Source organism: Pan troglodytes, chromosome 8 (assembly GCF_028858775.2).
Source record: "Pan troglodytes isolate AG18354 chromosome 8, NHGRI_mPanTro3-v2.0_pri, whole genome shotgun sequence".
NCBI lineage: Eukaryota > Metazoa > Chordata > Mammalia > Primates > Hominidae > Pan > Pan troglodytes.
The window spans coordinates 127,084,114-127,105,394 of record NC_072406.2 but is presented as its reverse complement, the minus strand read 5'-3'; the positions used below and the strand labels follow the sequence as shown (position 1 = coordinate 127,105,394).

Here is a 21,281-nt window from a genome sequence, read left to right as displayed (position 1 = left end):
CCTCACAACAACCCAACCACACTGACACCCTGATCTCAGACTTCCAGCCTCCAGTACTGTGAGAAACAAGTATGTTAAAGTCACCCAGTCTATGACATTTTGTCATAGCAGCCCAAGCTAAGACAGCCACAATATGGAAGAACCTCATGATTGTAGCTTTGTGCAAAAGAAGCCAGACATAAAAGAAAACATATCACATACTTCTATTTATATGAAGCACAAAAACAGACAAAATTACTAATCTATATTGTTACATGAAACACTAATCCATAATCTTGATGGAGCAGTAGGGGCTTCTGGAGGGCTTAGTGATGTTCTGTTTCTTGACTTGGTTGCTGATTATAGACATGTTTGGTTTGTGAAAATTCACTAAGCTATACAGTTATGTGTGACTTTCTGTATATTAAATACCAAAGTAAAAAAAAAAAAATTTTACTAAAACCTTAATGAAAGACTAAGACAACACATGAAAAAAGAAGAGGCAGATTTTGGAGGAAAAAAACCTGGTGTAGAAATAAAAACAAAAGGCCGGGGCACAGTGACTCATGTCTGTAATCCTAACACTTTGGGAGGCCGAGGAGAGAGGATCACCTGAGGTCAGGAGTTCAAGACCAGCCTGGCCAACATGGTGAAACCTCGTCTCTACTAAAAATAAAAAATAAAAAAATTAGCTGGCCATGGTGATGCACGTCTGTAATCCCAGCTACTCAGGAGGCTGAGGCAGGAGAATCACTTGAACCTGGGAGGTGGAGGTTGCAGTGAGCCAAGATTGCACCACTGCACTCCAGCCTGGACAATAGAGTGAGACTCTGTGTCAAAATAAATAAATAAATAAAAATAAAACACAAGAGTGATTGGAATAAATATATGATTGTTAAACAGTAAATAAAAATAGCAAAAGGCATTCATTATCTGGAAAAAAGATTGGAGGAAATTCCCCAGTATGCAGCACAGTGGGATAAAGAGATGGAAAATATGAAAGAGCAATTAGACACAGAATAAAACAAAAAGACTTAAATAGGATTACTAGCTAGAAGAGATGAAATATCCAAAGAAATGAAGGATGGGAATTCCCCAGAACTGATAAATATAAAAGTTCAAGTTCATGAGGAATGAGTTCCTAAGCAAAATAATCACAAATTATCTACACTTGGAAGCCTAATATTTTAGCGTTGGAGAGATTCTTCAAGATGGACTAGTCTGTCTCCTTTGTTGTAAGGATAAGGAAACTTGAGACCTAAAGAGATTAAGTGATTCACCTAGGATCAAAAAGTTGACTAACGGTAAAGACAGAAATAAACTTAATATGCTGCATTTTAAGGGTTAAGGATAAGAAGAGCAAAATAATTCCCGAACTTCAACTTTCCAGCCGGTATCAGTATTTATAGCAGCAATCTGAAGATATTCCTATTCATAAAGAGAATTTAGCTCACACATTAACAAATGAAGGTACTACTGATTCAACTACCTTAATAAATGTGCTTAATAAATAGTATTTAATGAAGAATTAGGACAATCTAGAGCTCTGCCCATACATACCTTAGAGAAAGAAATGGTTTCAAGACAATCCCTCTCTTTAAATTTAACTACAAGGCCATTATACTCATTTCAGTGCATAAACCTCATATCTATTATCGTTTCCTCTATTTAAATGTTTTGGCATTTTACAGTGCTTTTGAATCACATCTCTTTCTATTATATACATCATGATATAAGGTAAATTACTTACTTTCTTTGAAACAGAACAATTCACCATCTAATTGAACCTCAAAATGTTCATTGTAAATCTGATACAAATTTCAAACTGGTCAGGGGACATAAAATGTACTGAAGATCTGATACAAAGCACTCTTATTTAATACAGTAAATCATTTCTGATGAGTCAATGGCTTGTTTTGATTCAAGTATTTAAGAAAAAAAAGATCTAGTCAGTACAGGTAGAGGAAACTGTGTTTAGCCTTTATTCACATTTCAAAACTTTGAATTTGCAAAGAGCAAATTTCTATTACATAAAGGTCCTGGATTTTAAGACTATAAATAAAATAATTCTATGACTTTTAACAACTTTTAAGACATTATTTTTCAAATATAAAAAACTTAAAGTGTCAAAATGAAGTGATTTGGTATGTTCCTGGTTGAAACATTTTCAGGATTTTAAAAATCTTTTATCGTTTTCTTACAAGTAAAACAACTTTATCATGTCATGAAGGTTTAGACCTAGAAAAATATAAGACAGAAATTTCTTGAATATTTTGATAAAAATTAAAAAAAAAAACTGAGGCCGGGCGCGGTGGCTCACGCTTGTAATCCCAGCACTTTGGGAGGCCGAGGCGGGCGGATCACGAGGTCAGGAGATCGAGACCATCCTGGCTAACACGGTGAAACCCCGTCTCTACTAAAAATACAAAAAAATTAGCCGGGCGTGATGGCGGGCGCCTGTAGTCCCAGCTACTTGGGAGGCTGAGGCAGGAGAATGGCATGAACCCGGGAGGCGGAGCTTGCAGTGAGCCGAGATTGCGCCACTGCACTCCCGCCTGGGCCACAGAGCGAGACTCCGTCTCAAAAAAAAAAAAAAAAAAAAAAACTGAGTTGGTATTTAAATACCAGACTATCAGGGAAAACTAATTTGTTTTATGAATGAGTCTTGAACTTTTCAGAGTATCTCAGTTTCAACTGCTTATGAGAGTTAGTAAGATTTTGAAGTCTCAATAAATTTAAAAATTTTCATACTTATTAATCTGACAATGATAAAAGGGGAAGAGTTATTAGAATTAGCAAATTTAGTTAGCAAAAATGAAAATTAAAACTAAAAGGACAACAGACCGTGAAAAATCCTTCTATCAGGTATTTACAACACAAATAACTCATGCAAATATGTATAGAAACCATTAAGACATTTATTTATATAAATGAACAAAGTATACAGATAAATCACATAAAAGCAAATCAGAAAAACTTTGATTTCTCTCCTATGTTTACTAAATTAGCAACAACATATAAAACCCCTACTCAAATGGTAACACTGTAAAATGTTACAACTGTTTGGGAATGCAATAAGGCAAACATAAGTCATAAAGTTCTTCATATTATTTCACTAAATAACCCCCCTCCCAGGAATTTATCATAATAAAATTTAAAACTACTTAAGTATTCAGCAATAGAGAAATACTCTAAATAAATTGAGTATAAAGTAATATAATTAAAATAATCATTATCACAACTACATACATATAGATAATATCAAATGAAAAAGTCAATTTAAAAGTATAGGTGCCTTAAGACTATGTGAACAACAAAAAGGAAAATAGTAATATAAAAATTTAAATTCTAAAGTTACTACATTAAGATGGTAGAGGTAACAGTAATTTTCCCATTTGGCAAAACTTCAGTTTTAAACATAAAAGAAAAAGAGTGGCTATCATTTTTAAAAAATGGTCAACAATCTCTATTCCTCTATTAGTAAACTCTGTGTCAATTTTTAGGGTGAAAAATACAGCAGAAATACCTCTGATGTGTTCTAAAACCTAAGTATTTCTCTATTTGGACTTTAATTTGCAATGGAAGAGGACATATTGTAACCTGTACCAGTCCAACAGGCAGATGTAGCCACTGCCACCTTTAGTTGACACACACTGTGGGGCACTAGAGATGAACAGGTAAAACTGTAAATTTTCATTTTATGACTTTGTGTGTTTGATATTTTACGTTAATGCATCATGGTATTAACACTCTTTTTCCTTACAATTTTGTCTCATACTAAGAATTGTTTTAGTGTTTTCATTTAAAATATGTTGCCAATAATGTTGAAAATGCTGTACTGATGCATATATAACATTTTACATTGAGTTTAAATTGGGTTAAGCACAAATAAAACCACTTTAGTTTACATATTTTAAATTTCAGAGTTAGAGACTACAAAGCAGGAAAACACCTTTAAAAAGAAAGGCAAAGCATAAACATCTAAAAACTTGTATTTTATGAAATTTCTCATGAGTCTTCCTTTTGAAACCGTATTTGAGTAAAGGAAGAGGGATTTGAATGTTTCTACAGACTGGCTGCATAATATATTGCTTTCCCATAACAAAAATATGAAGCACTCATTATATATGAAGTTTACTATTACAATGTGGCTACATTTAAAAAATTATGGTAAAGAGGGATAGGGAACTTTCAGAAAGCTATCTGAATGAAAATGTTTGAGAAGAACTGTTTTTAAATATTTAGAGCAGAAGAGATTAGCTGGAAATGCAGGGCAGCCATCTCAACATCTGTAAGTATCTCTTGAAAGAGCAAACTAAAGAGACAATGTCACAGGGATAACACCCTACAGAGAGATATAAATAAATGCTAAAGAATAAAGTTTTTAGTTGAAGACACATTCTTTAAATTTTAAAAATTATGTTACTTAATAACTTGGTACAAAGTGCTTGACCATGTTGACATTACCATGAAAATATCTCATAGCTGCCAAAATACAAAACTATAGGAGCTGTCTTCTGCTCTAATGGTAGGAAGGTGACTTTAATTAAGTATTAGTCTTCTATTTACAACCTGTTAGTGGTAGCAGTAATAATTTGGTTCGTTTACAAATATTATCAAAGCTTATTCATTTCCAAGATCTAAACAAACACAGGTATTACTAGATGATGGCCATTTTATCAAAGAAATGTTTTTAATAATAAACTCTCCAAAACAGAAGAAAGAGATCAATAATGGCCACTTTAAACAATTTAAAGAATTTCAATAAAATGAAGCCACCAGGAAGCCTAAATAAAGTAAAAATAACACTAAATTATGGTCATTTTTGTGAAACTAAAGAAACATGGAGCTCATACTTTTTTCTTTGATTAGGAAATTTGTTCAACTTTTTCACAAGACTGAAGACAGATCAAATTCAGAAAGTTAATTTTTCTGAATCCAATCATATTCATATTTTCACAATACAAAAAATCCTAAAACATTCCACAACACAGCAAACAACTGAGCCAACTGCAAGGCCATTTATAATGCATAGAAAATAAATTATGTGCTATTGAAACTGTAAATGATAGACATTTTTCTTCATGCGAAAAAAAAGAGACATATTGTTTGTCTTTTGAATGCAGCTTGTCATTCTGCATCTGCACACAGGATTCAAATGTCAACTAGAAAATGATGATATTCCCAGGCCAATCTCAACACGTCTTAATTACATCATCTTCTCCCTTTGGCTCATTTAGAGTTATATATTCACAGCTCAAAACCTGTTCATTAGACTCAGGTTTTGATTTTTTAAGTGCCAACTCTGCTGGGAAAAGAGATGAGCAATGCTCAAGAGACTGTGCAATGTCATCAATTGTCCATTTGTCTTCAGGAAGGGCATGTTCTTCTAGCGTAAATGGTCCCTGTTTGGTTCGGGTCAGCTCTAGCACATTGGCACAGGAAGATAGTTCTATGGCAACAAAAGGTAGAAAAAAAATCCAGAAGATAAACGATTCAGTATTTCATAGTCTGTAATTGTTCAAATGACCGTACTCAATTCAAATCTCTCAAAACTACACAAAAGTATAATAATCCAATATAAGAACCAAGAGGCTTCAGATAAACAAATGAGTAAGTAGCAAAATAATACTTAATAATCCACCTTATAAGCTGCTTTAAAATCAACAAAGAACTTGCACACATTTTTGTTATTTAACTCATGCAGCAACCCCATGGAGTAAAGATTAGCCTCACTTTACAGATGAGATCATATGACCTGTCCAGTGCGACAACTGCCAGTAAATGGCACAGCCAGAACCGAAACCTTCTGGCTGTTTATAAGACTACGGCTTCCAGTTTAAAAAAAATTTGAAAATAACTTTTAGAAGGTTAAATCTTTTTTTTTTTTTTTTTTTTGATCCCTAGTTTGAGTTAAAATCTTTTGTACTTGAAAAGATATTGGCCCTACATTCATTATTCCTGTCTTCGTTTTCTGTTCTCTCTTTCTCTTCTTTCCCATTACAAACATTTCACTGCAGCTGCTGAGGCTGATAATTGCAAGCCAGAAACCTACAATGCTTTTAAAGCTGAAGGCAGCAAGAGTTCAGTTCCTAAGGCCAGTACTTGGAAATAAGAAGAACGGAAAATTCCCTCTTCCCATTGAAAAGGAGTATTATTCTCTAAATGATAATTCATAATTCATTTTTATGCTTACCTTTTCCAATGTCACTGACCAAGCTTCTGATATAAAAACCTCCTCCACATTCAACATCTGGAATGTTAACAGTGACATAGTAAATTGCTAACCTCCTATGAAATCCACTTTACATAGAAATGATGTCCCTAAACAAATGTAAAAATGCACTACGCAAACAATTGAGTGATAAAATATTTATGCACTAAAACATAAATTATTCATCCAGTAGCATATGTGTTTGTGAGACTGAAAAGTCAGAGTGTGGAGAAAGCAAACAGCAGAAACTCATGAACACATTTTAAATTAACTGGCAAGGCATACCACTTTAATACTTCAGCCTTGTTCATTTAATAGGTTTTAAATAGTTAGAAATCTCAGCTTTGCTATCATGAACTTGAGATTTTAAAAAATATTTTCAGATTTATATGCCTTGTTCATTTAATAGGTTGTAAACGGTTAGAAATGGTAGCTTTGCCATCATGAGCTGTAGATTTTTAAAATATTTTCTGATTTGTACATTCAAAAAAAATACAACCAACCAATCACCCAACCAAAAACCCCTTTTCACAGTGACAAGAATTATGTTTGGGGTACCGTACTACACATGAAGAACTCAGTTTATTTAAATGTTCTCTTGGAAATACTCCTGAAGAAATCATAACACAACTTAAAATTGCACAATGTCCCAGAACTGAATGTAAATCTAAATATCTTCTTAACACAATCTAACACAAGTTTATTGGTTAAGAACAGAGCTCTCCATTATTTTTATCCATCAGCAAGACTTCCTGAAAAGAGCTGCCACATTTCCACACAAAAGGACTATATTCTAGCTGCTTCAAGTCTTACTGGTACAAATAAAGCCATCTGGGGGAATTAATCAAAACTCACCACCTGGGGATTTTAATCACCCCCTGCTTTCTTTAGTCAGCTCATGGTTGGGGGCCACTGCTGAAATTAAAAGTGGGCACTGGGATGAAATGCAGGTGTGCTAGCACTCTTGCATGATATTTGACTTGAGTGAAAAGACAGCTCTTTTGGCCCGTTACTCTCTCCCTAGTCAATAAAATATTTCTGACTTAAATGCAATCTGAAAAATCTGAGTTTTTCTTGCTTTCATAGAGAATATCTACTGTGTCAAACCAGCTGCTTCATTTTCATGGAATGGAGCACAACCTTCCTAAGTGTGTTTTTTTCATTATCTGTCAAATATTTTAGAAGCAGGAACATGAAGAAACAAAGTGACTTTTTTTTTCTAATGGTACAAAACCATATCCTGCAGAAACACAACACAGATAAAACAATAACGCCAATAAAAAAGCAATAAAGTTTAGATTAAAAGATTTGGGGACATTATTTCTAAACGGAATCCTGTTCAGTGCACTGTGAAACTAAGGGTAGGCTCAATTTAAAGGAGTCTGAGGATTAAGAACCATGGCTTTGGATTCTTCACAGATCTTACATGTTTACAACTTTCTGCAGCCAGATCATAAAATTTCCAAACAACAGAAATGAACTTTTTAGTCTTTACATTTCAAATATATATTAGAAATTAAAATTCATAACTTGAATTAAAAATGTGACCATGTATTCAGGAATACATTTCTGCCTTACCCATGTTTTTCCATATTTGCAGGATCTTTAATAGTAAGTGATAGGTGGTGAAGAAGGGAGTGAGGGGTTTCTTGTCCAAAAACTAAAAATGCTTTGTTTTCATTGGAAAATTAATGTCAGTTCTAAAACGGAATGTATTAGGTACTAGCCAAAATGGGAGGAAAAGCATCCAAAAGATAATAAAAACCTAAAATTTAAAAAGTATATACTCCTTACCTACTCTTCTCTATAGAGATCTAAAGTATGTTACTTTCAACTTTCTAGTAAGATAACATAGTACAATATATGAAAAAGTCAGCCCAGTTAGAAAGGCATTTCTGAACCTCCATATAGCTACAGGTATCTCATTAAATGTGTTACCAAAAAAGGTATAAAGAAATCCTAACTTTCCTTAAATTCAAATTTTAAAAAATCTCCAACATCCTACGGATCTATTAAAATGACACAAAAGTAGCCAAATACAAATTAAAAATACACGTAAATACAAATGATTTCAAATTTCTCCATCTTACCTAATGTGAAAAATGGTGGCTGGAATTTTTGAAGGGAGATACTGTATACAGTCACTGGCCTGGCAGGTTTTGCTTCTACGACTTCACCTCTCTTCATCAAAGTCGAAAGTCTTTGTCCATCTTTCTTTAATGCGGAATAGCTTGTGAGATGAGAGAAGGAGAAATGGAAGGAAAGGAGAGCAAGAATTGAGAGGGATTTGGAAGGATTGGGAGATGATAATTTCAGATTTAGCATGGAAAGGAAGGATGACTGGCAGTGCTTGACAATGAAAATCCTTCTAAAAAATGAATGAATTTTTAATTCTAATCTACTCCATAATGCTGTCATGGATAGAGTTTCTAAATATTTCTAAGGCTGATATAACCTCATTCTGGCACACAATATGCAGTGTTACCAATTTTATTCTTTAATCATCTTTCTAGAGACAATGTATTCATGTCTTGTCCTTACTAGTCCTCATTCTGTGTTAAAAGGCACAAGGAATTTAGTAGACTCTGGTCATAATACTCTCAGCTATATTTCCCTGAAACAATCTCTACTATAATATTCATTTTTATATAAGTTACCAAAACATTTCTAAGAAGCTAATAAGCAAATAATCTACTTAGCGTATCTTAGCTTTTCATGATAAAATTTTACTAGAAAACAAAATCCTTGCAATAATCACAGAAAATATTAAAACAATTCTTATACATAAATATAAATAAATTTAATGTAACAATGATCCAAAATAACGTTTATGCAGATCTTGCTAAAATTTTAAAATTTTTACATTTGAGGCAAAATCATTAAAAAGCGTCTCCTCAGAGATATTTCAATGTTCCTGAAAAAAACCCAAGATTTTAAATACAAAATAAATACTAAATTCTAAAAAAAAAGTCAGAAACTTACCCTGACATATCCTATAACCAATTCAGCCATTTTTTTCAAAAGAGGCAATTTGCTTGAAATGGTAATGTGCACGAAAATATGGCTACATGGTATTATAATCTGAATGCCAAACCTCCAAATTTATATGCTGAAATCCTAACCCCCAAGGTGTTGATATTAGGAGGTAGGGTCTTCTGGGAGGTAATTAGGTCGTAGGGCGCAGCCCTCATGAAAGAAATTAGTACGCTTATAAAGGAGGCTCCAGAGAGCTGCCTTGCCCCTTCTACTAGGAGGATACGGTAAGAAGGTGCCATCTGTGAAAAAGCAGGCCTTCACCCGACGCTGAGCCCACTGCACTGTGATCCTGACTTCTCAGCCTCCAGAATGGTGAGAAATAAATTTCTGTTGTTTATAAGCTACCCAGTTTATGTTATTTTGTTACTGCAGCCCAAACTAAGACAAGCAGTAAAGCAATATACTTGTATTTTTAATAAGTTGTAACTCTCATCGGTTTCGCTGGCTGCAGAGAATAGTGAAGCAAAAGATTGTGCCCAATAGGAACGGTCCCAGCACCTGACATGCAGTGCACATTAGGACTCTGACTCACAGCTCTGACTTCCCTCCCAGACGGGACTGGTCCCTTCACAACAGTTCTAGGAAAAGAGACATCTCTGGGCTCCTTAACTGCCCTGATGTCTGTTGATAGAATCAGAAAAGCCAATAAACACTGTAATAGCACAGATGCCAGGCTGGGGCCACACTCAGAAACAAAGAAGACCACATTCCACTGCCTCTTAGAGTGTCAAAAGCTCCACATCCTGTCTCACCTTTACTTTAACATTTGGCACATCAGATTTAAAACATGCCTTGCCATATGCTAAGACGAAACTCGTGTACTTTAACTAGAGTGATGTTAACCATTGGAAAAGAAAAGTAGACATTTTTCCAAATTTACTAATTGAACTTACAGGGGGGGCACTTGCATTATATTTCCAGTAAATTTCTGTAGAATGCCTTCAATATCTTCTTGTGTTATTTTATCTGCCAAAAATCAACAAAAAAGACACTAAAACAACCACAGAAGTACATGTACTATTTTCACAGCACCAACAGCCCTGAAAATTCATTTAAAACTTTTTCCAAAAAAGCATATATTACAGTATATGTTTTATAGCCAAAATTCTACCTTGTTAAAAAGAATAAAATATACATTAACGAGATAAAAGAGGGAGAAAGTCTTATATTCTTTATTAAAACAATTTCATTTGCTTCAATTTTTCTCCAATAAAAATAATGCAATCATCTTATATATATATTCAGTTGGTTCTGACTATGGCCTTAAGAAGATCTGAGGAAAATCCCACATTAGCTATAGAAATGATCCTGCAGTAATTAATAATGAAGTGATCAGAATACAAGCAGCAAAATAATCCCCGTAAGTTCTTTTCTAAGTTTCTCTAGGGATCAAATATTGTAAATAACTTAATGTGGCACTTAACAAGTATTATCCACATTTTAAATTTTACCTGGTAAGATTTCAAATCTGTTTTATGTTATGGCAGAAATTTTACACACTCACATTCAACTCTGTTGTCGAGTAAAATTGCATTTATCTGTCCCCCCGCCCCAGCCTCCCCCTTCTCTGTTGTTGGAATTTCTCTCTTGTTTTACATGAACACTCCCAGCCGGCCTCAAAAATAAGCCAGTGCAAAAAAAAAAACACACATAAGCAAGGATTTTAGCATGCTTACTAAACAAGCATTTTTTAAACAATGATTTTAGAAAATATGAATGAAGACATATACATAAAGCTTTTACTATCTGTTAATCATGTTTTCAGCTTTTGTTTGGTATTGCTTCAAACAAAATGATGCAATATTAAAGTAGAGTTCTAGCATGGCCCCTGAGAAAGGGTGACATGTAAATTAGTGAAGTGTTCCATACTTTATTTTTATTTATCTTTTTTTTTTTTTTTTTTTGGAGACAGATCTCAATCTGTTGCCCAGGCTGGAGTGCAGTGGTGTGATCCTGGCTCAGTGCAACCTCTGCCTCCTGGGTTCAAGCGATTCGTGCCTCAGCCTCCCAAGCAGCTGGGATTACAGGCGTGCGCAACCACACATGCCTACTTTTTGTATTTTTTAGTAGAGGCTGGGTTTCACCATGTTGGCCAGGCTGGTCTCAAACTCCTGACCTCAGGTGATCCTCCTGCCTCAGCCTCCCAAAGTGCTGGGATTACAGGTGTGAACCACTGTACCTGACCGTGTTCCATATTTAAAAAAAAAAAAAAAAAAGACAAAAAGTACAGTTCTATAATTTTAAAAACTAAAATCTATGATATACTGAAATTTAGAATTTTCATACTCAAAGATGTCTTCATACATATTTCCTATTTAGTAATAAACTAAATCACAGAAATATTCTATAATCTGTTTAGTTCACAGCCAATGGTAAGAAATTTCAGTGGTTTTACCATTTTGTAGAAAATTTATCTAAACTTTTTATTCTGGTATATGTGTATTAAATTTGAATTTATTTGAACAATATTAAATAAAAACAAGTATGCTTTGAATTATTCTTCCAATACCAGAATTAAAAGTCAGCATGGAATATATGTCCAGATTTTAATATCAACCCAACAAGACAGTTTTAACCTCAGTATGACCTTGACCCTTAAAAGCTAAACACAAACAAAAGACTAGAATCTACTAGACTCAAACAGACAGAAGAGCTATAACACTCAAAAGAATTTCTCTAGCACCTAGCAGCTCCAACAAGGCAGACCTCAGATGGCTGATCTGTTCATACTGTTTCTCAAACAGATGTATCTCATGATACAGATGAGGATTTTTCTATGAAAAAATTTTAGTCTACAGCAACATTAAGACATTATTACTAGCGGCACCTTAGTCATACAAATGTAAGATTTCCAGATCTAGACAGCCAATGCTGTCACCATGCTGGCACTTGCTGAAGGAAATGCCACTGTTGATAAAATTGCAATAGTTAACAACTTAGCCACATATTTTTTTAAAACAAGGCCAAACAACTTTCTACTTCTGCTACGCTGGTCTCTCTACTGACACTCCTGCAACTGTGTACTCCTTTATGCTGCTTTGGTGGCCCTCTTTTGCTGATATCATCACACACAAGATGACAAGATGTGTTCTTTCTCATTCTACTTCTGCCATATTGTCTCTTTCTCTGACTGAACATGTCAAGCATTTGTGGTTTGTTCTGTTCACTCTGTAATTAATCATACACAATTTTTAACTATTCTTTCTATATTCTCTCTTTCTACACATTTGATTTCTACACACACACACATACACACACGTACGTATTATCCCACCAATGAAATTCTAAGCTTCTCAAAGACAATTTTTCGTATATAACATACACTATTAAAATGGCACTCAAGACATCTGCTGAATTTAATTTGCTGAAGAATAATAGAATCTCAAGGCTGAAGGGCATTTAAAAGTCACCTAGGCCAATCATCCATCTGATGTTTGAATTACTAGGCAGCCTACACAGCAAGTTATCTTATAATAAAATCTAAGCTTGTGGTACATGAGTATGTAGTACAAACTGGCTATATCTAAAACATGATGTAAGTTCAATCAAATTAATAATAATTGTTCTTATGACATAAGTATAAAGATTGTACTTCCAAAGTATTTAAAAAGAAACAGAATAAAATGTCCACAGTAAATATATCCAATAACTAGGCAGAATAAACATATTTGGTAAAAGAGGTACAAGTGTCATAGGACTTGGGTAATTATTTTTTGTTTAGTAAATTAATAAGCCATCAATGTGACAGCATTCATTTGAAATTAATTTTTTAAAATCATTTTCATAAAATGAATATATACAAGATCATGTTATACATCATTATTTGCTTAAAATTTTACTCTTCCAGTGAACTCACAACATCATAGTTGAGATTTAACTGGACTACAGAGCTAAAAACAATATGATTGAGTTAAAAACCATATTTGACTACGAAAGAGTAACTGTGACTAGACAAATCTTGCCACCATAAACAGCTGTTAATCTGGACAAAATTATTAAGCAACAGTTTTTAGACAGACAACAGGCAGCAAGCACTGTAAACCCTGAGGAAAAAGAAACAAACAAAGCAAGTCCCATGATCACTTGTTTTTGTCTGGAGGTGCTTTCTTAACTGTGGGACAGAGAGGGGAATGTCAAAGCACAGTGATCTCACTGAACAGAGATCAGAATCTGAGGAAGTAGTGGCAGCTGGAATTTGAGGAAAATACACAGACAAAGAAATGTCTATGAAGGCACCCTTGATACTCTGACTAAATTCTAAGCTGTACATACATACATACATACAGGGTCTCTACAAAATTAACTAAAGAAATACTACCAAAGCTCTTACAAGGCTGGGGGATGTTTTAATTTCAACCATCCAGAATGAAGAAACTTTGTTGAATGCAAAAGTCATTTGATAGACACCCCAGAAAAGTCATGCTTTAGAAGCAGAGCTAATCTAGACCTGGAAAAAAAGTCTATTTTAGAGCCATCCTAATATAAAATCTATACAAAACACAACTAGAACAAATAAGTGAGTTTAGCAAGGTTGAAAAACACAAGATCAATATACAAAAATCAACTCCATTTCTATATACCACCAATGAACTATTAGAAATTGAAACTTCAGAATTTGAGGTACTCAGAGATTTCATAAACAAAGGATGTAAAGATCTGATACTGAAAACTACAAAAATATGGCTATAAAAGACCTAAATAAATGAAGAGAGATATCTTATTTCATGGGTCAGAAGGCTCGATATTGTTTAGATGTCAATTCTTCCAAAATTGATCTATAGCTTCAAAACAATCTCAAACTGCCAGTAGACTTTGAGTGTGTGTGTGCATAAAAATTGACAAGCTGATTCAGAAATTCATATGGAAATGCAAAGGACCAAGAATGGCAAAAGCAACTTTGAAAAAGAACAAGTTGGAGGGCTAACACTTCTTAATTTAAAGACTTACAAAGCTACAATAATCAAGACAGTGTGGTACTGGTTTTAAAATAAATACATCAATGGAATAGAATTAAAAGTCTCAAAATAAAAGTATGCAGATATGGACAACTGTTTTTTGACAGAGGTTCAAGGCAACCACAGAAAGGATAGTCTTTTAAAAAATGGTTACAAAACGATGTACATATGCAAAAAATGACCTTGAATCCATATCTGAAATCATATTCAAAAATTAACTCACAATGGAGAGAGGGGCATAAAGACACTTTTATGATGATAAATATGTTCACTGTTTTCATTATAGCTATGACTTTACAGGTGAATGTATATTAATTTTTAAAATTATATATTTTAAATACAGTATTTCTGTATGCCAATTATACTTCAGAAAGCTGTTTTTAAAAAATAAATAGGCTCTTCAAACTGAATTGCAGTAATGAATTTGGGGTGGTGGGACATCATGGCTGAGCTTGCTCTTGGGTAATTTAGCAAAAGTTATTTGCTGTAAGTTTGATATTATTTCAAAATAAAATGAAGGTCATAAGGGACTATTATAAACAGCTTTATACCAATATTTTTGAAATTTTAGATGAGATGACAAATTCCTAGGAGAAAAAATTATCTACATTGATATAAGCAATAAAAAATAGTATATCCAATAGCTAGTAGAAAAAAATCCAACCCATAGTTTAAAACCTTCCTGACAAAGAAAACTCAAGAACAGATGTCTACCTGTAAATTCTTCCAAACATTAGGAAAAAATACCAATCTGATAGAAATTCTTCCTGAGAATAGAAAAAATGAGAACAGCACCCAAACTATTGTATGAGGTCATCATAACTTTGATATCAAAGCCAGTCCAGGACATTAAGAGGAAAGAAAAATACAGGGCAATCTCACTCAAACACAGATGCAAAAATCCTAAACTAAATATTAGCAACACAAATGCAACAATTTATATAAAGGATAACACATTACAACTAAGTTGGGTTTATTCCAGAAATGTAAAGTTACTTTAATATGTGAATAAGGAGAAAAATCAATAGATACAGAAAAAAAAATTGATACAATTTAATATCTGCTCATGACTTTAAAAAACTAGAACTCAGCAAATTAGGAATAAAAGGCAACTTCTTTACTTTGATAAGAAAGCTGTTAAAAAAAAACCTATAAGGCTGGGCACGGTGGCTCAAGCCTGTAATCTCAGCACTTTGGGAGGCTGAGGCGGGCAGATCACAAGGTCAGGAGATTGAGACCATCCTGGCGAACACGGTGAAACCTCATCTCTACTAAAAATACAAAAAATTAGCCAGGCGTGGTGGCTGGCACCTGTAGTCCCAGCTACTTGGGAGGCTGAGGCAGGAGAATGACATGAACCCGGGAGGCGGAGCTTGCAGTGAGCCAAGATTGTGCTACTGCACTCCAGCCTGGGCGACAGAGCAAGACTCCATCTCAAAAAAAAAAAAAAAAAAACCTATAGAAAAAAATCTATAAGAAATAAGGCAGGAGGGACTTGTTCTTCCAGATATCCAGATAGTCTAAAACTACAGCAATTAATATAGTCTGGTGTATATACAAGTATAAACAAACTGATCAATGAAAAAAATAGATTTTTTTTTAAACAATAGCCTAAGTGGGTGCTTGATGTGTAATAAAGGAGAGAACACAAGAGTATTGGGAAAGTGCTGAAGCAACTGGACATCCATGCAGGAAGAAAAGGTGGATTGCAGAGGGAACATGAAAGGCAAAGCAATAACAGCTTCTAGAACATAGGAAAATATCTTCACACTTTTAGAGTCAGAAAAGTTTTCTTAAACAGGACACCAAAAGGACCAACCATAAAGGAGAAGGCCTGATAAGCTGGACTAAATTAAAAATAAGAACTTGTGTTTTTCAAAAGACAAGAGAGGAAAAAGGCAAGCCACAAAGTAAGAGAAAATATCTGCAACACACATAGGCAAAAGAAGAGAACATATCCAGACTATATAAAGAACCTATGCATCCTCGAATGGAAGGTGCTTAATAAAAAACAAAAACTCATACAAATGTATAAGAAAAAGGCAACTCAAAAGGGAAAGAAAAAACAAAAAATGGGTAAGAGACCTGAACAGACAATACAAAAAAGAAGATGGCTAATAAGCCAAAAACACTTAATAAGGTGCCGAATCTCATCAATAATCAAATTAAAACCACAGTGGAATTATCACTACACACTCGCCAGAACAGCCAAAATTAAAAACACTATTAATAGCTAAGTATGTGGGGCAAGTGGAATGCTTATGCACTGCTAGTGGAAATGCAAAGTTTTCCAAGTACAATCACTTTGGACAACTGTTTGACAATTTCCAGTACAGTTAAATATACACCCACTCTATAACCCAGGAACACATGCAGGCACACACGTGCACGCACACACACACATACATACACACACACACACACACACACACACGACCTATATTCCACTTGGGTATATACCCAAAAGAAATGACGGTAGAAATGTGTCTACCAAAAGGCAGGTATAAAATATACACAGCACTTTATTCACAAAGCCCCAAACTGGGAGAGTATGTGTGTAGTATATTCACACAGTGGCATACTACATAGCAATAAAAAAGTCCAAAATACTCATACATGTACCAACATGGATCTCAAAAATATAATAAGTGGAAGAATTTAGACACAAAAGGACACATAGTGTTTAATTCCATTTATACCAAATTCAAAAACAGGCAAAACTATGCCTTAGTTTTAAAACCATCTCCATAGCATTGGATGTTAGAACAGTAGTTATCTTTGCAAAAGGAGGACAGGGTAATGACAGATAGGGCACAAGTGTGGTTTCTAGAAATCTTCTATTTCTTGACTAACGGTGATAGCTAGCTACAGATATTTGTTTTGTGCAAATTGATAGAGCTGTACCTTTATTTTTTGTTCAGTTTTCTTTACTTGTACAACATTTTATAATGAAAAGTTAAAATGCAAACAGCTTTGTAAGAATTTTTATACCCAGCTACACACTAGTCCAATTATAGCATATACCCTATTGGTTTATATCACAATTTAAAACTAAATTCAACTCTTGAGCTTACTCCAGGATAAGTCTCAGCAGCCAAACCATATACAGTCCAAGAGGAGGCAGTACCATTAGATACAACATCAGCTACGTCCATTTGAGAAGACCTTGGTAACATCTGATCTCAGGACTAAGGGGTGGTGGTGTTTAGAATAAAAGATTAGCATGAGATTCCACTTTTCTTTCTACCTTTCTTGACTCATGGGAGGGACAGAAAAAACTACTCCCAGTACAGGGACAGTTAGGCCTTCCCGGATGCTTGGTCCACATCTAGCCTGGGAAGCTATGGTCTTAGTGTCCTTAGCTCAGTGGAGAACAGATGAGCACACTGAAGCTGTGTGTCCTCAGAGACACTGGCAATAGTAGCAGACACTTAATACCTAGATGTGGATGAGAAGACAGCAGCAGAAGGCAGGAAGATGCTTTGCCTTTCCCGGCTTATCTGCAGTCATCTTTTCTGAGAATGCCTCTGCTGCCTATCTTTTTTAATTCAAACTCTATATGTCATATATGTCATTCTGTATGCCGTATACCACACCAAAAATACACTACTGAGGACCAAAAGAGACATGGTTTCAGCCCTATGGCTGAAATACACCTGCATGACTATCTGGCAGACATCCTGAAGTCTGACAGTACACAGGACAATTCTTCATTGTGTTCTGCGATCCTCTGTGTTACAGGACATCTGTCATCCCTGGTCTCCACCCACTGAAGGCAGCTGGTGTCACCACCCCACCCAGTCATTGTAACAACTAGAAACACAGTTTTTAATTGACCTGTCAAGAACAACTGATGTTGGCTAAAGTAACTCAGTATGCAGTCAATGGCAAATTAATGTTCTTAAGTCATTTTGTCCTATCTAGACAAATACTATTTTTAACTGTTATTTCAGACAGCTGAAAGCTAGCTCAGAGGAATAAGAAAATGAGTCTCTGGCTTAGACTCAAACATCAAAGCATGTAACAGGGCCTTTCCCTTTGTTCTCTATCATAACACTCTATTATTCCTAAATAGCATTTTTCACTATTTACAATTATGCTGTATGTTTGAGTGCGGATCAGGAGTTCAAGACCAGCCTGGCCAACAAAGTGAAACCCTGCCTCTACTAAAAATGCAAAAAATAGGCAGGCATGGTGGTGCATGCCTGTAGTCCCAGCTACTCAGGAGGCTGAGGCAGAAGAATCACTTGAACCCAGGAAGCAGAGGTTACAGTGAGCCAAGATTGCGCTACTGCACCCCAGCCAAAAGACTTTTAGTCTGCTAATATCTGTGTGCTTACATATGAATGCACCTACTTTATTATAAATTACTTTTATTTCTTACTTATATTCCATTTACTACATCATATTGATTTTTCTCAATGTATAAGTAAATTCAAGTATCTCTGAATTTTATTTCAGGATAGTAAAGAAGGCATTATAAGATATTGGTCATAGGTCTCTGTATTAGGTCTCAGAAGGCTGAGAATATTGGTCAGAGTTCTCCATTAGACAGTAAGTTCCTTAAGGACACAAGCTAGGTCTTACATTTATCTATCTTTCCCTTGGTACCTGCTATAGCAGCTTCAACAAATAAAAAATATTTGTTGATTTACTGAAAGCACACAGAAAAATCATGCCAATCAGCAAAATTCTCTGAGCTCTCATTTTCCGGGACTATAAATACTATTCAATAAACTGTAGGAAGCTCTTCTCTTCACAGCCTGAAAAACGTTCTTAGTTTCTCTATGATTTACTGCATCATTACAATGAGATGATTTAACAAACTGAGCTTTCTTTAAGGTAAGTAAATAAGGTTACAAATTACCTAATACAGCATAGAGCTTTTTAAAATTCTAAAATGCTTAAGAATAGGAAGAAAGGATATGTTTAAGTATTTTTGTCACCCTGGGCCCCTTCCAGCATCCTCAATGAATTACACTATCATGTAACCAATTTTAAAACCCCAAAACCTGGGTCATGGTTGACAACTTCCTCACTATCCTATCCAATTAACTAAAAATCAAGTCTTGCTAATTTTACTTCCTAATCATGGGAAATTTTTCTAATAGGAAAACTCTGTCTCTACCACTGGCACCCTGGTCCAACTTACCATCATCTCTGCTTGGACTACTATAAGAGCCTCATGACTTGTCTATGAGACCTCCAAATTCATACTCCTCCAATCAGTCCTCATAATCACACTATGAGGTTGCTATCATTATTGTCATTTTGGAGACGGAAAAACTGCAACATAAAGAGACTAAGAAAATTTCAAATTTACGCAGCTAGATAAGGGCAGAGCTAGAAATTAAACCCAGATTTGTCTACTCTAGTGTGCCTTATATTTTTCACCACGTGGTACCCACCCCCCCAGCCTTAATTATATTACCCCAGGACTACTGTTCTGAATAATAATCATTCTCCTTATTGTGGTTTGGTAAATGGAGTCAGAGATACAGGAGACTTAATTACATAAGTACTTAATGAATACTTTAGTATACTCTGGAAGTCTCTGACGTCCTCCTATTGCCCTATGCCTCCTTAATCTTAAAGTCTTCTGGTTGAAGGTTATAGCTGGCTTTCAGTTAAGTGAGAGTCTGCTATTATTTGCTAATAATAATAATTCCAAGAATATTTCAACATCTGTTTTTGAAAAGCCTTGAAATCAATCAGTAATTTTTCTTTTATGTTGCTTAATTGAGCAAGATACTAAGCTACATATAAATGTTAACCGAATAAATGAAGCTATTATGAACAATAAAAAGGTTGGCCTCACTACTGGGGCAATATGCAGTACGTAATAAGGATAATCAACACAAAAATATAAGGGGGCCAAATGCTGGCTTGCCTATGACTAAGAGATAACACTAAACAAAAAAACAGTCCACAAATTGGTGACATAATGATGCAGGTGAACTGACTTAGAAAACTGCAATTGCTGCATTATAAACAGCATAAGCACTGTGAGAGTTGCTAGGAGACCATTTAATTTATCTGTTCTTCCTTAGGGTAGTGAAAGAAGGGATAGTAGGAAACTTAAGGTGGGCCCCAGTGAGTTCTGGTTTACTTCCAGAGAAATAGCTTGCCCTCTGTCCTCTTTTTACATAGTCCGAAAGCACAAAAACATGACAAGTTTTAAAGTACTAAACCTGGTACATTTATTTCAATAGCTGACAGGTAATATATATTTTTTTAATGGCAAGACAGATGAAATCTAACAGAGTATCTCTGCTTTGTTTCTCGTTTACTAGGGAAAATAACCTAAATCCTAGCCATACGTGCTTTTGCAAGGAGGTTATTTGGAAGAATAATTCTGAACACTTAAAACATCACTATAGAAAAAGAGGCAATCACAATAAATCTTTATTCAAAAACTCCTATCAAGTAAGCAACAATGTGACAAACAATTTCCAATCTTCTTAGCCCAAAGAAACACACTGAGAATTAAAATGGCTGATAATATCAGAGATTTGTTTTAAAACGCTACCTGCACAGAAACTTTTCCTAAATGTTAGAAAAGAGGCCTACATTAGATGAGCTTCATACCGTAAGGTTTTTCTTCTGTTACCTTCCCCGTAGAATCTAGTGTATCAGTAGCTTTCCCCAGTTCTCCAATGGCAGTATATCTCTAGAGGAAGGGAAACAAGAGAGAAAATGGGCCGTGAGGCAAACAAAAACTGTTATGCATGTCTTGAAGTTTATACAGAATTTCACTACTACTACCAACCTGATACAAAATACAGGCTAAAACAACAGACTGCAATTGTTTTGTTTTTAATATGTGGAAAGCAATTGTGTAAACTGAAGAACATTCACAAATGTCTCACACTAGCCAATATGAGAAAGATAAACCTGATTTTATTGATAATTATGGCTTAATAATTATGACCATTATTATTGTAAGCAAATTTCTCAAACCACCTTTATACTGAGAAGTTTGTTTAAGGAAAATGTTCAAGTCTATCCATGAGTAGAGAGAATGGTACAATAGCCTTGACCCCATGGTCATCATAAGATTCAATAATCTTCCCACATATACAATTAAAATTAATTTT

General features: G+C 34.7%; 1 protein-coding gene across 5 annotated transcripts in view; it reads right to left on the bottom strand.

Annotated features, from left to right (window-relative positions):
- Positions 1-21,281, bottom strand: part of TRUB1 (TruB pseudouridine synthase family member 1) — a 58,812-nt gene that overhangs the window by 16,426 nt on the left and 21,105 nt on the right. For 4 of the 5 annotated variants that reach the window (XR_008537481.2, XR_001706851.4, XM_054659928.2 and 1 more), the window contains exons 4-7: positions 20,773-20,854; positions 10,123-10,195; positions 8,284-8,423; positions 6,176-6,232 (exon numbers count right to left, since the gene is read on the bottom strand). Coding sequence is in view for 3 of the 5 variants with exons in the window: in XM_054659928.2 (XP_054515903.1) it covers positions 6,176-6,232; positions 8,284-8,423; positions 10,123-10,195; positions 20,773-20,854 (352 nt within the window). In the remaining 2 variants the exon portion in view is untranslated. Of the gene's footprint in view, positions 1-2,877; positions 5,432-6,175; positions 6,233-8,283; positions 8,424-10,122; positions 10,196-20,772; positions 20,855-21,281 lie in introns of those variants that run through there. The other variant, XM_521611.8, reaches the window with a different exon arrangement.